This window comes from Chenopodium album, chromosome 8 (genome assembly GCF_948465745.1).
Source record: "Chenopodium album chromosome 8, dcCheAlbu1.1, whole genome shotgun sequence".
In the NCBI taxonomy this organism is placed as follows: domain Eukaryota; kingdom Viridiplantae; phylum Streptophyta; class Magnoliopsida; order Caryophyllales; family Amaranthaceae; genus Chenopodium; species Chenopodium album.
Genome location: NC_137841.1, coordinates 51,700,253 through 51,721,958, shown reverse-complemented (window position 1 = coordinate 51,721,958; position 21,706 = coordinate 51,700,253). Strand labels below are relative to the sequence as shown.

Below are 21,706 nucleotides of genomic sequence, written 5' to 3'. Positions count from 1 at the left end.
TGAGTTCTTCCTTACAGAGTACTTGAGCCTAAAATAACTAGGCAATACTTGGAAGAATAAGGGGAACGCCACTCCTTCCTTCTTTCCTTCCAATCAAAGCATCAACAACAAGAAACTATTTTCCTCAGCAGGCAGCTATAAGTAACTCATAAACAGCCATGAAGACAAATCACAATGCAATCTTCTCACCAAAATTTCATGTTTTATTCTTCTTTTGTTTCAAACCCTTCCCCCTAAAAGTCTAGCATAGGTTCTCCTTATCCATGTGTCTATGTTTCACATTTCTTACCTTCTTAATAAACGAGCATCTCTTTCTTACATTCGATCATGTGACTAGAAAAAAAAAAAAAAAAAAACAATTGCCTTACCGAACACAAGGTATACCAATGATTTGAGGTACCTTTGCAACCCATTCATTCCCCATTAACAACTGAATCACAGACCCATTTCTTCATCAACCAGTTTGAGCCTCGTCTAATGATTGACCTTTTTTTATTCAACCCACATTTACTTAACCCTAGGATGGGAAGGTGTGTAATTATATAACATTCAAAAAGCAAGTAAAAAAAAAAAAGTAGCAAAGCAACAATAAAACAATGTCTAAAGGCAAGTGTTCCAATGTCTTTGATATGAACACGTCTCAAATTGCGTCTCTCATCGAGTGCTTGGTACCGTGTCTGAGAAACATGAATGCTAAGTGAGCGATGGACCGCATGATCTGAGATTGCCTACATTGATTCAAAAGAATGAAAAAAAAAACAAAAAGCAAAAAAAAAAAAAAAAAAAAAAAAAAAAAAAAAAAAGAAAATAAACTTGCAAAATTCAAAAATTTCAAATTCACAATTACACATATTGGGGATTCTCTCGAGTCTTGAGCCTTGTACCCTTTTCTTCTTTAAACCATCAACTTAACCATATTACAACCCTTGAAAGATCTCTTTGAGGTGTACATACACTGGTGCAAATTTTGGTTAGAGCTACGTTTGACCTGATTCCTAACGGATACGTAGGCAACCTCACGTTGAGGTGCGGCCACATTCATATGCATGATCGAGTCAAAGAATATCCAATGCTTAATCCTATGACCCTATCTATCTAGAGCTAGACTTGGGGGCTTGAACCCACATCGTTTAGCCTACCTATCCTAAAGAGTCACAATCTTGACTCTTCTCACATCTATTTCCCTCACCATAGCCATTGCAACCTCACCTAGTATCACTTTCACACACGTCTTTCACACATACATAGCCATATCAACTTTCCCTTAAGAACCTTTTATCATGAAATCTTGTTTCCCTACTACGCATGCTTCATCATTTTCAAGACAACATTCATTAGAAGAAACGTTGTATACTTGCTTAGCTTCCTTACCTGAGCAATGTTCATTGTTTCATGCATCGCATAATGTGCTAAGCAACATTTATATATCAATGGTTTGTAATCATACAAAGCATATCGTTCTTAGCTCCTTGACCTAAGCAACGTTCATTATGCAATAATCACTTCTTAGCTTCAAGACCTAAGTGACGTTCAAGGTCGTTTCTTTACACCATATATGATGCTTAGCTCCATGACCTAAGTTCATCTATTGTGTCACATGATGTAATTGTCCTTAGCCTCCTGGCCTAAGAACATGCATCATGCATAAATTATTTTCAAGACAAGTAATTTAATCCATACTATTCATTTTTTCTTGCTTAAGGAGGAAGTTCAAAACTTCTTCCCTTTTTCATTATTTTCTTTTGGGGAAGTTCAAAAACTTTTTCAAAATTTTTATCAAGGGAAGTTCGAAAACAAAACTTCATTTTTCACGTCTTTCTTTTCTGGGAGAAAGTCAGTACCTTCCACTCGTTTCATGACGAAAATGACGGAAAATTTTTGCTTCTGCATTTTCTGTTGCTTATGTGTGCACACACACTCAAACTATACACACACAACCACAAGCTATACACATGTCATCTCGTGTCAAGTCAAAGCTTGGTCAGGTCAGTTGGTCAATTCAATCATAGTCTATACGAGTCCCTTGGCAAATTTCATTTTGCAGGTCTTAATTACAGCCCACGTACGGGGACAAGCGGACCATCTATAGCCCACGTCCGGGGACAAGCGGACCATTTACAGCCCACGTCTGGGGACAAGCGGACCATCTACAGCCCACGTTCGGGAACAAGCGAACCATTTACAGCCCACGTCCGGGGACAAGCGGACCATCTACAGCCCATGTTCGTGGACAAGCGGACCATTTACAGCCCACGTTCGGGGACAAGCAAACCATTTACAGCCCACGTCCGGGGACAAGCGGACCATCTACAGGCCACGTCCGGGGACAAGCGGAACATCTACCGCCCACGTTCGTGGACAAGCGGGCCAACTACAGCCCACGTTTGGGGACAATCGAACCACCATCATTTCACGACGCAAGGTTCTCGATACACAGAGACTTGCAATCTCAACATCTGTCAACTTTCCTCAAGAATGGAAAGTATTACGATGGGTTTCTTCAAGCATAGAAAACTGCCAAAATCATCTGTTGACTTTCCTCAAGCATGGAAAGTATTTTCGGTGGGTTTCCTCAAGCATAGAAAACCATCAATTCATATGTCGACTTTCCTTAAGCATGGAAAGTACCATTCGATAGATTTCTTCATGCTTAGAAAGCTACCAAACTCGTCAATTGGCTTTCCTCTTGCATGAAAAGCATTTCAACAAACGTCATCCAGTGGATTCCTTCAAGCACAGGAAGTTGCCAAACTCATTTGTCACCGATACACTGGTGTCAGATAAGCATTCTATTCCTTTACTTTTTTATCTGTGGAACTAACATTTTTCTGTAGGTATCGGGGTATACAGAGTGATTTAGGATCGCAGAACATCTTAAATCATTCTCCGTCCCTATTGACTACTTTGACTATTGTTTTCGAAACTGACGTTTCTACAAACTCAGTCAAAGTGGAGGCTCCTGTAGACAACTAAAAATGTCTCCCCAAAACCAAACCCGATGATGAACAACCTTTCACCGCCATTATTAGTCGGGTTGAGTATTTAATCTTGGAGTGCTTAAATCCATATTTCCATTTCATAAACCAACCCAAATTCTAGACCATTTCCCCAAACCATAACTTATTTTCCTCTTTTCATGCCTTTAAACCAAAAATAATTCATTTCGTGTCCTTTAAAATCATTCATTTCGTGTCCTTTTTATAAAAATATTTAATATAGTTTATTTTGGTCCATAATCCGGGTCCAATGATTTAAGAATTGGATGGATCTTGAAAAGATATTTCCAATGATATATTATAAGCTCAAATCCGAGTTATAACGAATAATTTATGGCCAAAATATTAATCCGAGCCCAAACCGAACCTAAGTCCACCTTACCTACGACCCAATGATCATGTGGAGGTTCCAAATTATTTAATCCCATTCCTAAACAAATTAGTATTAATTAGAAGCTTCTATAATTTTCTAAAAGATCTTATTTATCCTTTTTGAAAAGATAAGATTTAAGAGTTTGAAATTGAATAAAACTTTTCTTTTTGAAAATCCTATTTTTGACCGAATTGAAAGACGTTCAAAGATAGTTAGATTTGATTTTCTTACCTCATATTTTTTATCCAAATTTTATATGGTTGGATATCCCTTGAAATTATCTTTCCAATGATATATTATAATACCATTTCCGAGCTATAACGGAAAAGATATGAATAAAATGTCAAACTCTATTCAAAACTGACATCGTCTCACTATTTTGACCATATCTTTTATTCTACAAAATATATTAATCTGGTTTGAATTGGGTTAGAAATTAGACTTTAAGAACTTTCCAACGATATCTTATTTATCTTATTCTGATTTTTGGATCAAATGATATGATAAAACAAAAACCACAAAAACTGCAGTCTATCGAGTTTTATTCCGATTTAATTCGGATCTTATCTTGTTTTTTCAACCCTTCGTTTTTCTCTATAAATAGAGGTCATATCTCCCCTTTTTCACTCATCAACAAGCTTGATTATTAAATCATTCTCTCTTTCTCTCTTTTACACAAAAAATTATTCTATTCTCTATCCCCCATATTCTAGGCCTTAAACCTATATTCCTTATTACGCTATTCTTCCCTTAAGCACTCCAAGGAGTCCATACTTAACCCGAGGTTCCGTCCTTAAACCAAGGCAAGAAAGTTACACATAACTGAGGGTTTGGACCAAATCAACTCTACTTTTTATTTAATTTAATTTAATTTCTATTTAATTTTTATATATATTTTTTTTTTATAAAAGTTACTAATAGTTTATTCATGATGTAGCAATTTAAAGGAACGCGCGGAATGTGAGTAATTAATTAATTGAATTACTCTTATTTTATCTTTACATTGATAGTATCATGATTAGGTTATTTATTATTTGATTTGACTAACAAATAATTGTTAAATTGCTTCTAATATTAATGTTTATTTATTATATTTATTGATCATCATACTGCATGTTTAAAGGGAATATGTAATAAGATAATTTGGACAACCGGTTTAGGTTCCTTTTTAATCTTGTTATTTAATCAAGTGATCACAATATTTTAGAATTATATGTTGCATTAATAGTCAATCTGTTTGGACCCTCTGTGGGCCCACGTTCATTAAATGCATAAATTACCAAAATGCCCTTAGTTAAACCCTAAATAGGAAAATTCAATCATCATGCACATCACGCATCCCGAGAAACCCTAATATAGCCCAACAGGGCCCAAAACGGCCAGAAACCCTAATCAAGTTAGTTAATCCTCTCGTATAAATGCTAATCTTCACAGATTAGCGAGGTAATTAATTCTTGCTCCACACACTCTTTCTCTACAAATTCTCTCTCTAAACACAGTTTACTGACTTAACCGTCGAGGGGCTTTCTCGGGAACACCCCCCGAGGCAGTTGACTTTCGTTGTTTTACAGGACTCGGTTTGACCAGACGAGCAGGCTCCCCTTCAACTTCGATCCGAAATTCTTTTGCAGAAACAATTGGCGCCGTCTGTGGGGATTCGTCAAACAAAAGTCATGGTCACCACCCGTCGAACCGATCCTTCCTAAAACGCTGGTGGGCAGAATCAAACTCAAGGCCAGTCACGCCTACATCGTCAGCCGCGGAACAACCCGCAATCAAACCGTGATGATCAAGGAAATCAGCAACCTGTGACTAGGCAAGATCTAGAAAAGCTGACCGAGCAGTTCAACACAACTCTCCAGGACACCCTCAGACAACTGACCGAAGCTGTGAAAAAAAACCAAGCTGGTCCCTCTTACCGGCCACCGCAAGACCAGGGACGCCAAGCGTCGTGGAACAATCAAAGGGCACAGCCCCACAATGTTCCCCGAAGAAGCGGAGGACAAAGCCGTAGGGCACAACCCATCGGTACTACTAGGTCCGCCCTTAGTAGATCTGGAAACCGTCGTCGATCTCCTCGTGATCAGCCTGTCATATCATCGGTCCGCATAGAATCCAGCCGGCACTCTACCGCAAGCCGACGCTGGAGGGAGGGTGAACCGGCAAATCGGGTTAGAGACCCGGATGCTAGATGACTCATTAATGAGATGCGCTTACAACGACGCGAGATGGACGCCCGAGAACTCATTAACAGACGTAGGATAATCGAGCAACGCCAAGCACGTGATAACGATGAGAATAGGGCACGGAGTCGTAGGCAAAGCCGGAGTCCGAGATCGCCTGATCAGCGATCACCTTCTCGTCGGGAGGATGTAGGAGAATCAGAAGATCCTCCAAGGCAAGACAGATCTGAGCGAGATTCCATATCTCGTCATACAAGCCATAGACCTCGGGAAGAAGAAAGAACTCGAGACCAAGATGAGCAGCCACTATGGTTGCCATCACATTTGTCCACGCCGCTAACTCCATTGAGCCAGGAGCTAATGAATGCCCCAAAGGTAGACAAGGTCAAGATGCCTACCATAGAGCCTTTCGCTGGAACTACCGATCCTGATGAGCACTTAGCTGCATATGCCGCGCAAATGAGTGTGCAAACAAGTTGCGAGGCCACATGGTGTAAGTATTTCCCCACTACTCTAAAGGGACAAGCCTTGTTGTGGTTCCAAAAGTGTGTGCCTAAAGGTAGTATCCGTAGCTACCAAGACTTGGAACGTGTGTTTGTTAGTCGTTTCAAGCACGCAGCAAGACAAAAAAAAACAAGTGTCAATCTGATGGCTATGACACAAGGGAAGACAGAGACCTTGCAGAACTACATACGAAGGTTCAATCAAGAATTTTTGAAAATTCAAAACTTACCAGATGAGACAGCCCTAACAGCCTTTTTGGCCGGGCTTAGTTCCACGGATTTCAAATTTAGAATGATCGAGTCAGGGGTTTCAAGCCTCACTGAAGCCATAGAGCGGGCCCATAAGAATATACAAGCCTTAGAAGTTTGTGTCACAAGCCGTGAAAATAATCCATCAGAGAAAAAAAGGAAACATGAGGATGAACCTTCAAGGAGCCAACCATCCAAACGGTCCAACCTGATCATAGATCATGGTAACGACCCTCGGTACAACCGTAATCGTCGAGAAATCTATTTGGACATTAAAGAGAAAAATATGTTGCCAAGGCCTCCTGTAGTTCGGACCCCCGAGGAGAAGAGGGACAAGAGACTCTGGTGCGAGTATCATCGCGAATGTGGGCATACCACAAAGAATTGTAGGGAGTTAAAGAAAGCCCTTGATCAACTTGCTGATAAAGGAAAACTTAATAGATACCTCAAAGAATTTGACCGCTCGAACAAGGAGAAGGAAAAGGCAAGAGATACTCGCAGCGACGATACCGGTAGACATGTCTCCGTCATTGCCGGTGGCTCAGCACTCGGAGGATCGATGAACAAAGCAAAAGACAACCTACGAACCTTGCAACATCAAGTGCTCAAGGTCACACTCGTTTCAACGCCCTCTTCGCCTATCATGACGTTCGGTGGAAAGTTAGAACGCCCTTTGCAAGTCCCTCACCACGACCCCTTGGTCATTGAGATGAAAATTGCCAATTTCAGAGTTAGTCGAGTGCTCGTCGATAGCGGGTCATCATCAGACCTCATCACCCTTGATTGCTTGAGGTGTTTGAAATACAACAAAGAAGATCTAACACCCGTAGACAGACCCTTAATCGGCTTTGGGGGACAGTCCGTCTTTCCCAAAGGGACAATCCGTTTACCAGTTCGACTTGGTCCCAAAGGGAAGGGTAGATCGGTAATTAACCACTTTTTGGTGGTGGACACACCTTTGCCCTACAATGTCATACTCGGACGACCGTTATTGAACAAGGTAAAGGCAGCCATATCAGTCTATCAGCTGCTCATGCAATTTGAGCTTAAAGATGGAACAGTTGGGAAAGTATATGGAGACCAAGGATCCGCTAGAGAATGCTACGTCAATAGCTTGAAGCGAACATTCGAAGCACCCGTTGAACCATCGAAGAAGAACAAAGTAACCGACCCCTTCGTCCTTTTCACTGAAGAATCTAGGGGGGTAGACAAACCCCAGCCCATAGAAGAAGATAAGGAAGAAGTCATTGGCATCGCAGGAGAAACGGTGCGGGTCGGAACAAATATCGACGCTGCATTGCGCACTCAAATAATCAATGTGCTTAAGGCACATCGTGATATCTTTGCCTACTCAGTAGGCGAGATGCCCGTCATAGACCCTGCCATTATGACTTATCGCTTGAACATCAAGCCAGGCTACAAGCATGTTAAACAAAAGTTGAGGCATCAAGGCCCCGAGCGCACCGCAGCGGTTGCAGCAGAAGTAAAGAAGCTACTCGAAGCAGGGTTCATTAAAGAATGCCAGTATACGGATTGGCTTGCAAATGTTGTGTTGGTCAAGAAACCCTCAGGGGCATGGAGAATGTGCGTCAACTTCACTGACTTAAACAAGGCGTGCCCCAAGGATGACCATCCTCTCCCTAAGATAGACAAGCTTGTGGATTCAACGGCTGGACATGCTCTATTCAGCTTCATGGATGCAAACGCGGGATATCATCAAATCCCCATGGCAGAAGAGGACAAGCCACATACCGCGTTCATCAATAACCAAGGAGTATATTGTTACAAGGCCATGCCTTTCGGCCTCAAAAATGCTAGAGCCACATACCAGAGGTTCATCAACAAAATCTTTGAAGGGCAATTAGGGAGAAACGTCGAAGCTTACGTTGATGACATGATAGTAAAGAGTTGCCATGAGAAGGATCATGTCACAGACTTGGTCGAAACGCTTGCGACATTGAGAAAATATGGGATGAAGTCAAATCCCAGAAAGTGTGTGTTTGGAGTCAAGGGAGGCAAATGCCTTGGCTTCCTTGTTGATGAGAGGGGCATTGAAGCTAACCCCGACAAAATCAGAGCCATCCTAGATATGTAGACCCCTAGAAGTGTAAAGGAGGTGCAGAGGCTGACCGGATGCATAGCCGCCTTGGGCAGGTTTCTTTCAAAGTCGGAAGACAAAAGCTTATCCTTTTTCAACACACTCAAGCGAAAAGTGTTCTAATGGGACGCAGCAGCCGAAGTCGCCTTCCAAAAGCTAAAAGAACACTTGGCCTCTCTTCCCAAGTTGGTTTCCCCTCTGCCAGAGGAGATATTGTTCTTATATTTGGCTATATCAGGATACTCGTCTAGTGCTGTGTTGGTTGCCGAGAGGGATATATCACAAAACCCGGTATATTTCGTCAGCCATGCTTACAGGGGAGCAGAGTCAAAGTATTCCCAAATTGAGAAGTTTGTGTTAGCCCTAGTCATGGTAAGCCGAAAGCTGAAGCCATACTTCTAGTCTCACCCCATAAAAGTTTTGACAAGCCATCCTATAAAGAAGTCAATAGAAGAGAAACCACTCAAATAGAATGACAGATTGGGCAGACCAGGTTGCAGATTTTGTTCTTGAGTATGAGCCTAGAAGGGCGATAAAAGCACAAGCTCTAGCAGACTTCATCGCCGAATGCACTCATCGCCCTAATGATGATGGATCCAAACCATGGCAGTTATATGTAGAAGGCTCCTCCTCCAAGGCAGGAAGCGGGGCTGACATTTTAATCATGTCACCGAGCAGCGAGAAGTTTGAGTATGCAGTCAAGTTCGACTTCAACGCCTCAAACAGTAAGGCTGAATATGAAGCCCTCATCTTAGGGCTAAAGTTATGCCAGGTGGCGGGAGCCATGGCAGTTCATGCCTTTTCTGACTCCCAATTAATTGTGAGCCATGTCCAAGGGGAATTTGAAGCCAAGGAAGATAGCATGCGCATGTATCTTAACAAGGTCAAAGAAACTGCTTCGCCGTTGTCCGAATTTCAAATCAAGCATCTTCCAAGGGAAGATAACCAATAGGCTGATGCCCTTGTGCGAATGGCTAGTTCTGCCCAGGGGCTCGGCCCTCGCTCTATAATATGGGAAGTCCTAAAATAGCCAAGCATCAATGCGCCTGCAGTTCACTACTAGGACCAATCAGATACTTTGATGGATCAAATAGTGCACTACATGCGAGACAACAAACTCCCAGAAGATCCTAAAGAGGCCGACACAATTAAGAAACGAGAAGAATGGTTCGTTTGGCACGAAGGAAACCTATACAAGAAGTCGTACACTCATCCCCTCCTCAAGTGCATCACCCCAGAAGATGGAGATTATGTGCTACGAGAAATACACCAAGGAGCTTGTGGAAGTCATCAAGGGGCTCGATGCATAGCAGGCAAAGCACTAAGGGCAGGGTTTTATTGGCCTACCCTAAGGGAGGATGCGACCAAATTAGTACAAAAGTGCGACAAGTGTCAGAAGTTCGCCAATGTGCAAAGGCTCCCCTCGAGCCCGCTACAAACAATCATCGCCACCTTACCATTTGACAAGTGGGGCATGGATTTGCTTGGACCATTCCCAACAGCTGCAGGGCAGAGAAGATTCCTCATGGTCGCCAAAGACTACTTCACTAAGTGGATCGAGGCCGAACCCCTAGCCTCAATCATTGATAAGCAAATTCAAAAGTTCATATGGCGCAACATCATCACAAGGTTTGGCGTGCCTAGAAGTCTCGTGTCAGACAATAGGAGACAATTCTATAGTCGACCGACTGTTGAGTATTGCGAGAGATTTGGAATACACACAAACTTTAGTATTGTAACTCACCCTCAAGTGAATGGCCTAGCTGAGGCTGCAAACAAAATCATACTCCACGGCCTACAAACTATGTTGGAAGGGGCCAAGGGGTCATGGGTTGATGACCTACCAGGTGTTCTATGGTCAGCTAGAACGACTCCGAAAGATGCAACGGGCCAAACCCCGTTCGCCCTTGTTTATGGCAGCGAGGCTGTGCTACCAGTCGAAATAGGGATTCCATCGCCCAGGATCACATTCTACGATTATAGGGTGAATGAAGAAAACAAAAGCATGGATTTAGATCTATTGCCAGAAATAAGAGGCAACGCCCTACTCAGATCAATCGCACAAAAATAGAAAATGACCCGTAACTTCAATAGGAGGGTCAAGGAGAAGCAGATCGGAGTAGGAGATTGGGTGCTACGCAATATAGAGGCCACAGGCCGCAAGCCCGTGCTAGGAAAGTTATCGTCCAATTGGGAAGGGCCCTATAAGGTCACAGAACAAGTTGCAAGAGGGACCTTTCGCCTAGAAACTCACGAAGGTAGAGCCTTAGAACGACCGTGGAACGCGGAGAACCTTGAAGGTTTTATGTTTAAATTCATGTTTTTCAGTATTCAATTTAGTTTATTTTCAACGCTTACACGATGAAACGGGGGCATGGGTACTACATATAAAGGCTATGTGAACATTTCATCATTGTAAGACGTTTGATAATAGAATAAGTGCATTTGTTGCCACAATAGTAATCAATTTCCATTAATAGCAAACTTCATATTTTCCATTCGAAATTTTCGTTTCCATTTTACCACTAAGCTACAAGTTTAATCAAGTGATCACAATATTTTAGAATTATATGTTGCATTAATAGTCAATCTGTTTGGACCCTCTATGGGCCCACGTTCATTAAATGCATAAATTACCAAAATGCCCTTAGTTAAACCCTAAATAGGAAAATTCAATCATCATGCACATCACGCATCCCGAGAAACCCTAATATAGCCCAACAGGGCCTAACACGGCCCAAAACGGCCAGAAACCCTAATCCTAACCCTAATCAAGTTAGTTAATCCTCTCATATAAATGCTAATCTTCACAGATTAGCGAGGTAATTAATTCTTGCTCCACACACTCTCTCTCTACAAATTCTCTCTGTAAACACAGTTTACTGACTTAACCGTCAGAGGGGCTTTCTCGGGAACACCCCCCGAGGCAGTTGACTTTCGTTGTTTTACAGGACTCGGTTTGACCAGACGAGCAGGCTCCCTTTCAACTTCGATCCGAAATTCTTTTGCAGAAACAATTGGCGCCGTCTGTGGGGATTCGTCAAACAAAAGTCATGGTCACCACCAGTCGAACCGATCCTTCCTAAAACGCTGGTGGGCAGAATCAAACTCAAGGCTAGTCACGCCTACATCGTCAGCCGCGGAACAACCCACAATCAAACCGTGAAGATGAAGGTGACAACATGGAGGTTGAACAACCCGTTGATCAAGGAAATTAACAACCTGTGACTAGGCAAGATCTAGAAAAGCTGACCGAGCAGTTCAACTTAACTCTCCAGGACACCCTCAGACAACTGACCGAAGCTGTGAAAAACAATCAAGCTGGTCCCTCTTACCGGCCACCGCAAGACCAGGGACGCCAAGCGTCGCGGAACAATCAAAGGGCACAGCCCCACAATGTTCCCCGACGAAGCGGAGGACAAAGCCGTAGGGCACAACCCATCGGTACTACTAGGTCAGCCCTTAGTAGATCTGGAAACCGTCGTCGATCTCCTTGTGATCAGCCTGTCATATCATCGGTCTGCATAGAATCCAGCCGGCACTCTACCGCAAGCCGACGCCGGAGGGAGGGTGAACCGGCAAATCGGGTTAGAGACTTGGATGCTAGATGACTCATTGATGAGATGCGCTTACAACGACGCGAGATGGACGCCCGAGATGCGCTTATAAGCCCTAAGGGGCGTTAGACACATTACCGCCCATCCATAGGGCTCATTAACCCCCTGGGGAACTAAACACATTGCCGCCCATCCAAGGGGCTAATAAGCCCTAAAGGGGCGTCATACACATTACCGCCCATCCATAGGGCTCATTAACCCCACGAGACACTAAACACATCATTGCCCATCCAAGGGGCTCATGAGCCCTAAGGGGCATTAGACACATCATCTCCCATCCAAGGGGCTCATTAGCCCAAGGGGCACCAAAGGGCATCAAACATAATTAATACAAGTAAACATAAGTGAGCTAGAACAATCTGTTTCTTCATTGAAGTAGCTTTAAATACAAGTCTACTTGAAAATAAAAGGATACAAGAGCAAGAAAAAGCAATAAAAAGGAAACTAGGCATGATGAGAATGAGAGCTAGAAGCATCATCCTCGGAAGCATCATCTTTAGACCCCCCCTTTTTCATCACATGATATCGATGATCACCCAAGGGGCATTGATCAATGGTTGGTTGATGCTCTTGGGCTTGACTACCTTAGCCCTCATCACAGAGCGAAAAGTTCTTCATCATCTCATCAAGCTCGCTCTTGAGGATTTCTTGGTACTTGCCATAGAGAGGCTCGAATTGAAGGTCAGGGTGAACAAGTTCAAAGGCAGCCTGTAGGCGATGGACTCCCGTTTCTTGCCCTAACTCGTTAGCTTTGACGCACTCTTCTTCAATATAGGCCCGGCCGTCTATTATTTGGAGCCAAGCCTTCGCCATCTCTTGTTGAGTAGCACCAGCCGCCCTCAACTGCTCCTCAATATTTGCCAACTTTTCCTTTGCGGACCCCAACTCCTCTAGAACTGTCTTCAACTGTTCCTTGACCTGATTCTTTTCTTTTCTAAGCCGGAACTTCTTCGCGATAGCAGTTTTCTTAAGGTTCGTCATCTCTTTGAGTTGCGACTATAGATTGGCAACCTGCTCCTTAAGCGAATTGACTTCTTGTACAAGTGCATAATTTTCCTTAGCTAGGCCAGCGACCATAAGCCCTCGCTGTGCTAACGCGGCGGCCCGTACCGAATACTAAAGATAATGAATAAGGCATGTTAATCACGGCACAACAATAACAGTAACAATAAGAAGAAAGAGGGTCACAAACCTCAGCCCATGATTGCTGCATAATCCTAAACTCTTCCTCGTGATCCAAGCCTTTAAAGTGATCCGCATCAACAGTCGAATAAAGGTGACCTAAAGCCGACTCAGCACGGGCCTGTTTTCCCGAGCCATCGAGGTCCCAAAACGAGGCCCTACTAGATGAGCCACTCCCGTCATTGCGCCTACTCCTTTTGGGGCTTGGCAGACGCTGAGGGGATGGTACCATCTGTCGAGGAGATGGCACCATCAGGTCATTGCCTTCTAGCATTGTTGAAGACAGAGCTTGGTAATCTTCAGGAGTCGTACTAGAGCTTTGCCCTGGTATCTCCATCGGAGCCGAGGTAACATTCCCCTGGGTTCTCTACAAAATGACAGATTAGTGAGATTCAAACCATTAAATGCATTCAAAGTCAACAAAGATAGCTTACCAAGGGTCGGGGAGGTATCTCCCGGGTTCCGTTCTTTAGTAGCTTCCTCACCGCAACAGCTTGTAGGGCAAGGGCTTTCCGAGTTTTTAATGCTTCTGAATCCATGAATCCTGCACAGAATTAGGAAGAAGTTAGAATAACAACACAAAGATACCTATAATCATAATGCGTGTGGAAGACCCCCCCTTCTAGCATACCCTTTGAGCGGAAGCCAAGGACAATTGTACAAAGCTTCTTTTCATCCTCTAGAAAGGCTCGGTTGGGTATCCAATTCATAGGTAATTGAACAGCGTCGCCATTGACCACGAGACCTTTAGTTTCCAACAAAAGGGAAACTACATTTCCATCCTGTTCATGGGTGGAACGTGGAAATTTAAACTCAAATTGGGTTCCCCTAAATTCGGGATCAATGGGATGTCCCAAGTATGACAGTAAACAAACATAAAATGGCCATGCCAGTTTTTGACGTTTGATTGTTGGTCGTGCACCACTTTGTAGCCATTGCGGATGCGAAAGGCCCACCAGCCATGACCGAAATTTGAATCCTTAGAGGGTATCAATTTGAACAAGTTTCTCCAAAGCCTTAAAGTTGGAGTGTACCTTATCATGGTACAAACCACCAAAAAAGAGTACACTTTAAGCCAAGAGTTAGGCGTCAAATTGCAAATGGCTAAGTTGTACTCCCGCAACAAAGTCCTAACAAAAGGGTGAAGGGGAAAGCGCATCCCCTGCTTCAGTAAACCCCAATATACAGCGGTACACCCTGGAGGTGGAGTCGTGGGAGTGTCTCCATCTTCAGGAGCATACCCCACGTATTGGCCGGTTACACCATATTGCTCAATCATGGACCGTGAGATTTAGCCTAGGCGGATTCTTTCTTGAAACACCGCCCTCAACCCATAGGCTTGCATGCCTCCCCCAAGTGGCTGCGCGTTGCCCTGGTAATTGCGTTCTTCATTGTCATGGCCTTCAGCATCCTCCATCACTATAACTACACCATTCACAAGGTGCCTATTAAATAAACCATCTCCCTCCGAGAAGGCCACAGTCACCTCACCCGGACCATAGTCCTCCTCATAGGATGAGTACGGAGACCCGCTAGGGAAATTCGGCAACACATCGGCATAAGGGATACCGGACGTAGCAGAACAATCTTGTGCTACTTCCACGGCGGGTTCACCTTGTTCAACCCACCATGGTTGTCTAATGCTAGAAGAACTTGACGATGATGCCATTAAAGAAAGAAAGCATAAAAGAACAAAGGCGTATTTTAAAGTGTAGTGTCTTACAACTAAATGAAGCTCCGGCTGATGCTAAACCACGATCACCGCCTCGACTACCTCCGAACAAGAGCGCACAAGCTTCCTTCCGCCAAACAGTGTTGCAAACACTTTCTCTCACTAAATTTTATCACTGCTTTCTCTCACTAGAAATCTTTTGAGAATGAAATTGTGAATGAGAAATATGTGTCTATGTGGATATATAAAGAGAAACATTTGCTTGGAAAAATGAGCCAAAGGACACTTGTTACTCATGCGAAGGAAGGATATCACAGACACTTGTTACTCATGCAAGGGAAGGTTGTCACAAACACTTGTTACTCATGCAGAAGAGTATGTATGCTTATCATTGCCCACCCTAGGGGCTCTTAGAAAGCATCAATTATATCATCGCCCACCCAAGGGGCTCTTAGAAAGCATCAATTATATCATTGCCCACCCAAGGGGCTCTTAGATAGCATCAATTATATCATCGCCCACCCAAGGGGCTCTTAGAAAGCATCAATTATATCATCGCCCGTCATAGGGGCTCATTATGGGGTGGTCCAAGCTTGAACCGTTCCAAGGTAGGCCTAAAAGTGAGACCGTAATCAGAAAAATGGAATTTTCACCATGCTAGAGGCCTAGAGCTCGAAAAAATACATAAGTTGAAAAAAACGTTTGCTCGATTCGGACACCCGGGGACCAAGTTATGGCCTCCCGAAGTATTCGTCAAAATTTACTAAGTAACAGACAACATTGCTCCCCGTGGGTGACGAGATGGGTCATTTTTAAGCAGTCTTAAAAATAATATATGGTTCCCAAGACACTCCATCACCCACATGACACCCCGAGCGCCAAAATGACCTCTTTTATAAGTTGGAAAGCCTTGCAAACGTGATAAAAAAAGTCCGAAGCCATTGGACGAGGGTTGAATTATCGCCCATAAAGATAAAAGGTTACAATGCACAAGAAGATTATTGCCCACCATGGGTGGCCTAAGTTAAAATCGCCCACCGTGCTGGTGCGAGCTGGTGCCCAGCAAGCATGCTAGGCATCAGCGCCCAACAAGCATGCTAGGCATCAGCGCCCAGCTGCTGGTGCATGATGGTGCCCAGCAGCACTACCAGGCATCAGCGCCAGGCAAGCCTACCAAGCATAAGCGCCCAACAAGCCTACCAGGCAGCAGCGCCCAGCAGCAACGCTACCAGGCATCAGCGCCCAACAACAGCAAGTTGCGTGCCAGGCAGCATCAGCGCCCAGCAGCAGCTAGTTGCGTGCCAGGCAGCATCAGCACCAGCAAGCTGCGTCCCAGGCAGCATCAGCGCCCAGCAGCAGCTAGCTGCATGCCAGCAGCATCAGCGCCAAGCATTCGTAGGCTGCCTGCCAGGCAGCATCAACGCCCAGGCTACCTGCCAGGAGCATCACCAGGAGCTCGACCAAAAAAAAAAAATGTCGGGTCGATTGATTTTATTCGATCAACATTTTTCCGACAAACTCCCAAACCGCAGAGTGCGCTTTACGACTTTGTCGTAGGGATAATGTTTGGACCCCCTGTGGTCCCACGTTCATTAAATACATAAATTACCAAAATGCCCTTAGTTAAACCCTAAACAGGAAAATTCAATCATCATGCACTGCACGCATCCCGAGAAACCCTAATATAGCCCAACATGGCCTAACACGACCCAAAACGGCCAGAAACCCTAATCCTAACCCTAATCAAGTTAGTTAATTTTCTCCTATAAATGCTAATCTTCACAGATTAGCGAGGTAATTAATTCTTGCTCCACACACTCTCTCTCTACAAATTGTCTCTCTAAACACAGTTTACTGACTTAACCTGTTGGGGTTTGGTGAGTCCGACTCACCGCGGAAACAACCCCGACCCGAGGAACCACTCGCAATAATTAAAATCATAAAGCATAAATAAATAATCATAAAGAAAAGATAACGAATCTTACCCTCGAAGCGAGCTTCGCCCAAAAACCGGGGCTCTTAATTGAAAGCTACGAGCACGTCAAGCGTCGCGCCTCCGACGGTATCCACCCACAAAAAGGCGAACACAACTTTAAGGTCCGCTACCTTGGGGTTAGCAAGGTCCGACCAAACCCGAGTGTTATATGAGTTTAAGAGTTTTCCCAAAAATTATGGAATGCTCTTTTTAACTCCCACTCAAGCAAAGAATTCTCAAGCCATGCCATGACTATTAATAAGGAAGTATGCCTTGTGAATTTCACTCATCTCTCAATGTGGGACTTTTCACAAAAAAGATCCCACATGGAAAGATTGGTGAATTCAACCCTTAGTTAAATAAACAAAGGAACAAGAAACAAGTGTCACATGGTTAGGTGTGGACCACTTTCTCACTTGGTCCCCAAGGCATTTCACATGCAATGTGAACTAACCATGTGTCACCCAACCTTGAGCCCCAAGTTGGGTTCGGTTGGCCCATTTTATTTTGGCCCGTGTCCATGACCCATCAACCTGGGTCCACAGCCATTGCCACATCTATCGCCACCGTGGCGCGCCGCCACCATGGCCCTGCCACGTGGCACGTTGCCACGTGGCACGCTCCAACGTGGCTGCTGCCACTTGGCGGCTGCCAACGTGGCGGCCACATGGCGTTTTGCCATGTGTGCTGACACGTGGCATGCTCCTATTGGGCATGCATTCCTAGCCTTTCGCGTGGCTAGGATTTTACTTGTTACTTGATGCATTTTCCCGTCTCGCCAAATCCTAAATTTTGGCTCGACATTTGAGATTCTCCGACGCTCGGTTTCGACGCCCCAAGCTCGAATTTCCGACGTCTAAATGTTTAACACTCGGGCGACGAATTAATTTATTCCGAATTAATTCGTTGAGTTGGTTCGTATATTTTGCTTGGGTGTGACCCGAAGGGTTCAGTTCAGTCAAGATTAAGCTGTAATATTAATTATATTAATATTACTGATCGGAAGCGGCCTCCACCCAGGCATTCCGATCACTTGACCTTACTGAATATATTAGCTTTCTAATAATTCTGAACCCGCTATCAGAATAATACACTTGTTCGAAGGACACCATTCATTTCAATCTCCCACTTGTCCTTCCGGACAAGTGTGCATTTAGTGTATAGCCCTTATCCTATGTCTCTTCATGTCTCTTCATTAACTACAGAGTAAGATTACTCGTCATCTCTGTTACGTCCAGAAGTGTTTCTCGAAATCTGAGTTTAACTGTCAATAAGCAGATGATTTCTAAAATTCATCTGAGCACGACCATGCATTTTTCACAGTCTCGCTCTTCGAGAGGCCTTGTAAACAACAAGACATGTTCCCTATTGTTAGTAGGGGGACATTTCCAGTCTTGTAATGTAGCTTCTCTTACTAAGAGGACTCACCCGCCTGATATCTGTCTTTATAATCCCCAGTTACGGCAGACGTTTGGCGGATACCAAAGCGGACCAGTACTCAAACAAGAGATCTCCCACTACTCATGGTCAAAGGAAAAGAGTTCCGATAGTAATAATGAGAAAATACTTATGACGATTTTTTAAATCTCTTAAAGTATCCTCATAGGTCGATCCAGTATGGTTCTAAACAAATACCTGTGCAAATGATTTATATCCTCATAGCACAAGAAACGGTGCTATAAATCATACTACACACTAATCTCTGATGGTCATCAATCGTCCACAAAATATGACCTTGATTAGGGATAATTTTCGATTAAAATATTCAATGTTCACTTAATAGGTGTTTCTTTATCCAAACCATTGACTTGATACCCTATTTTGAATATTTATTAAAATCGAATGGACTCATTATTTAATTCTAAACCACAATTAAATAGTTTTGTGGAATATTTAGAAATATTTTATTCCACTATGAAACTTCACAATGTTTCATCTTATGATAAATGGTTTTTCCCAAATGTTTTAAGAGTAGTACTCTTCATAAAACATTCATAAAAATCACACTTATATTTGATATGCTTGATTTCTTTCATGCAATTATGAATGTTGTCGTTCACTTATTGCATAGGTTTAGTTATAATTACTTTGCAAACCTTAGCATCTTCATTATCCACCATTTCCATAATAAGATGATAAAATTTTGAGAGTGTTAATGGATTACATGTGATTCAGGATTTATTGTCCAAGCAATGGCTCCCACTTATTTTTATGATTCGAGACCTTCTACTTGACAACCTACAATCATCAACGTTCAACAACGAACTTTTCCATTTAACATCTTTCATTATTATTGCCTTTAAGGCAACAATATTTTCAACATATATTTTAGTAGACTCCCTGATGATGCCTTGCTTGGGTTTCACTCCATGCGACTCACAACGATTTGGGATACCCTAATCACTTGTGAGCATGGAAATTTTCCTTAAATTCCCGCACATTACACATGGATGCACATCCATGTTACCATTCTCAAGCCACGACACTTCTTGCCTCGTGCTTATAAATGGCTTCCTTGCTAAGGATCTAATCCTTGTTAAGGTTTGTGCTTGCAACATCAAAACTCAAATTATATTTGTTTCCATGCGTCAAGAACTCATCCAACTACTTATCAAAGTTCTTTGGATGTTCTTGACTATAATCTAATGATCTAATACTTAGATTAATGTCGATTGGTATTATATACGTACTTCACATGCTCTAAGTATTTAAGTCATCTGACGATTCCATATCATAGCTTTACATGATGGATTTAATTCTAGAATTATTCTCAATTTTATTCCATCCATGTAACATTTAGCTCATACAGTTACACTGAGTCTTGCCAAATTGTTCTCTATATGATGTGGTTGAAAGTCTCCTACTAGAGTCTTTCTCGTTTGACTTAGTACTTAGCCTAGCTTATACATAGGTCAAACATTTACTTAGCTTCATACATATGGGTCGAAAGCCTTTCAAAATCTTTCATGTTTAACATGGTAATTTCTTTTACTCATTTAAACATTTAATTAAGTCTATACCATAGAGCTTAATTCCCAACATGTACTAAGTATCGTCTTTAGCTCGGTCCATTGTCGAAAATACTTTCAAATCTAAACATTTAGCATTTGATGGTTGTTTCACAATAGAGTTCGTAAACTTCTTGTTGGACCATTACTTTTGCTCCCACTAAACTTCTTGTTCATCAGAATTTCTATGTTTCTCCATAAGTCAATCCTCTTATTAACTTTATGAGAAATCACGTTCCAATTCCTTCATGCAATGCTTCCTTTAATCCTATGACGGATTCCATGTGCTTGCTTTCAAATCTAGCATTATTTAGATTTACAAAACCCTTAGACTATTCCATAGTCACTTCCAAAATCCTATTTTGGGTAGGCGGTTTTTGTATCTATTTTGCCATATTTCATATGTGCAATTTTGCTAGATCAATCACGAAAAGACTTGAGCATTCCGATTGGTGAATGGGATTTTAAAATCAACTCCTTGATATTAATTATATCCTTTACAACCAATCTAGCTATGTATGCATATACATTTCCACATTTGTTAGTTTTCTCCTTGAAAACTTATTTGCAATCGATGGGTCTTTCATCTTTCATGCAAATTATTAAAGTTTCAAACATGATTTTCAAACATGGAGTCTATTTCGGATTTTCATGGTCTTTAACCATTATTCGGAATTTGGATTTGTCGTAGCTATCTTACAAGACATTATTTCTTTACTATCTAATAGTAAATAGTATGCTTGTAAGTCTTAGGTTTATTTCTAACTTAATAGAAAATTTATAGGATTCAATCCAAGCCTTTGATGAATTCTATACCTATACGGGGCAATTGCATCAAACACTGAGTTTTAAGGCGCTTTCAAAGCCCTTTTATTATGTTGATCTTACTCCAACAATTTTAATGTTTTGTGAGTAATGAATTCTCTTTTAAGGCACTTGTAAAGTCCTTTTGAGTATTCTTGATCAAGCATTCTCATGAAGTCCTTTAAGGTCTTCCGAGATTCTCAGTTCTAGTTTGTTGCTAAGTTCGATGGTCATCGAGTTCATTTGTCTCCCACTTGTCGTTTTGGAAACGTGTTACTTTCCAGAAAGACACTACTTAGAGCAACAAACAATTTTTGTTCTCAATTAGGATGTGGAGGTAATACCCGTAGTCTCACTTGAATGCTTACAAAGAGACATGTATATTGTCTTTGGGTAAAAGTTCGTTGTGAAACAAACAGTTAGCTCCTACATGAGCTATCTTAGTCTCTATTGAGCCATTCAACTCCCACTGAGTCACCTAGCTTCCACTGAGCCACTTTGCTCCCACTGAACTAGTGAACTCCCACTGAGACTAAGAGCCTTAGACATATACTTGAAAAGACTTTTAGAAGTTATTTCTATCCATAACTGAATATGGCGTCCTTTCTTAGCTTCGACACACTGTTTAGTGTAACATTAGTCATTTGTGCAAATCTTTAAGAACCTTATAAGAAGGGTTGTGAACCATCATTGTTCGAGTCATTTTCAAATGACACCGAGGTCTCCATGAAGACACACTATGTTCTTTGTGGAGTTATTTATGAAAATTTCCATTCATAACTTTGAGATAGTCACGCTTGGCTCAAGCAAACATCGCTCGATCTAATCTAGACGTTTTGATATCTTGCCAAGTCGATTCTGTATTTCACTGAACTCTTGAGCTACTCAAGTCAAGTTTGTTCACATTTGATGAATATAGCCATATCCTTTCAAATTCTTTGTGAAACGTTGAAGTAATTGAATCCTCTTTAGCCTTCGGAGTCAACTGTCTATACCAAGAACAATAGCTCTCTGTTTTGTCGGTTTCAACAAGTAAGACTTGCTTG

At 42.5% G+C, this 21,706-nt stretch overlaps 2 protein-coding genes across 2 annotated transcripts; both read left to right on the top strand.

The window, feature by feature from the left end:
* Positions 1 to 5,597: 5,597 nt before the first annotated feature.
* Positions 5,598 to 8,399, top strand: LOC145643029 (uncharacterized). The gene has a single exon (XM_081694193.1). It carries the CDS (start codon positions 5,598 to 5,600, stop codon positions 8,397 to 8,399), a length of 2,802 nt encoding a protein of 933 aa, XP_081550319.1.
* A 475-nt stretch (positions 8,400 to 8,874) lies between these two features.
* On the top strand, positions 8,875 to 9,354 carry LOC145643028 (uncharacterized). The gene has a single exon (XM_081694192.1). It carries the CDS (start codon positions 8,875 to 8,877, stop codon positions 9,352 to 9,354), a length of 480 nt encoding a protein of 159 aa, XP_081550318.1.
* Positions 9,355 to 21,706: the final 12,352 nt, after the last annotated feature.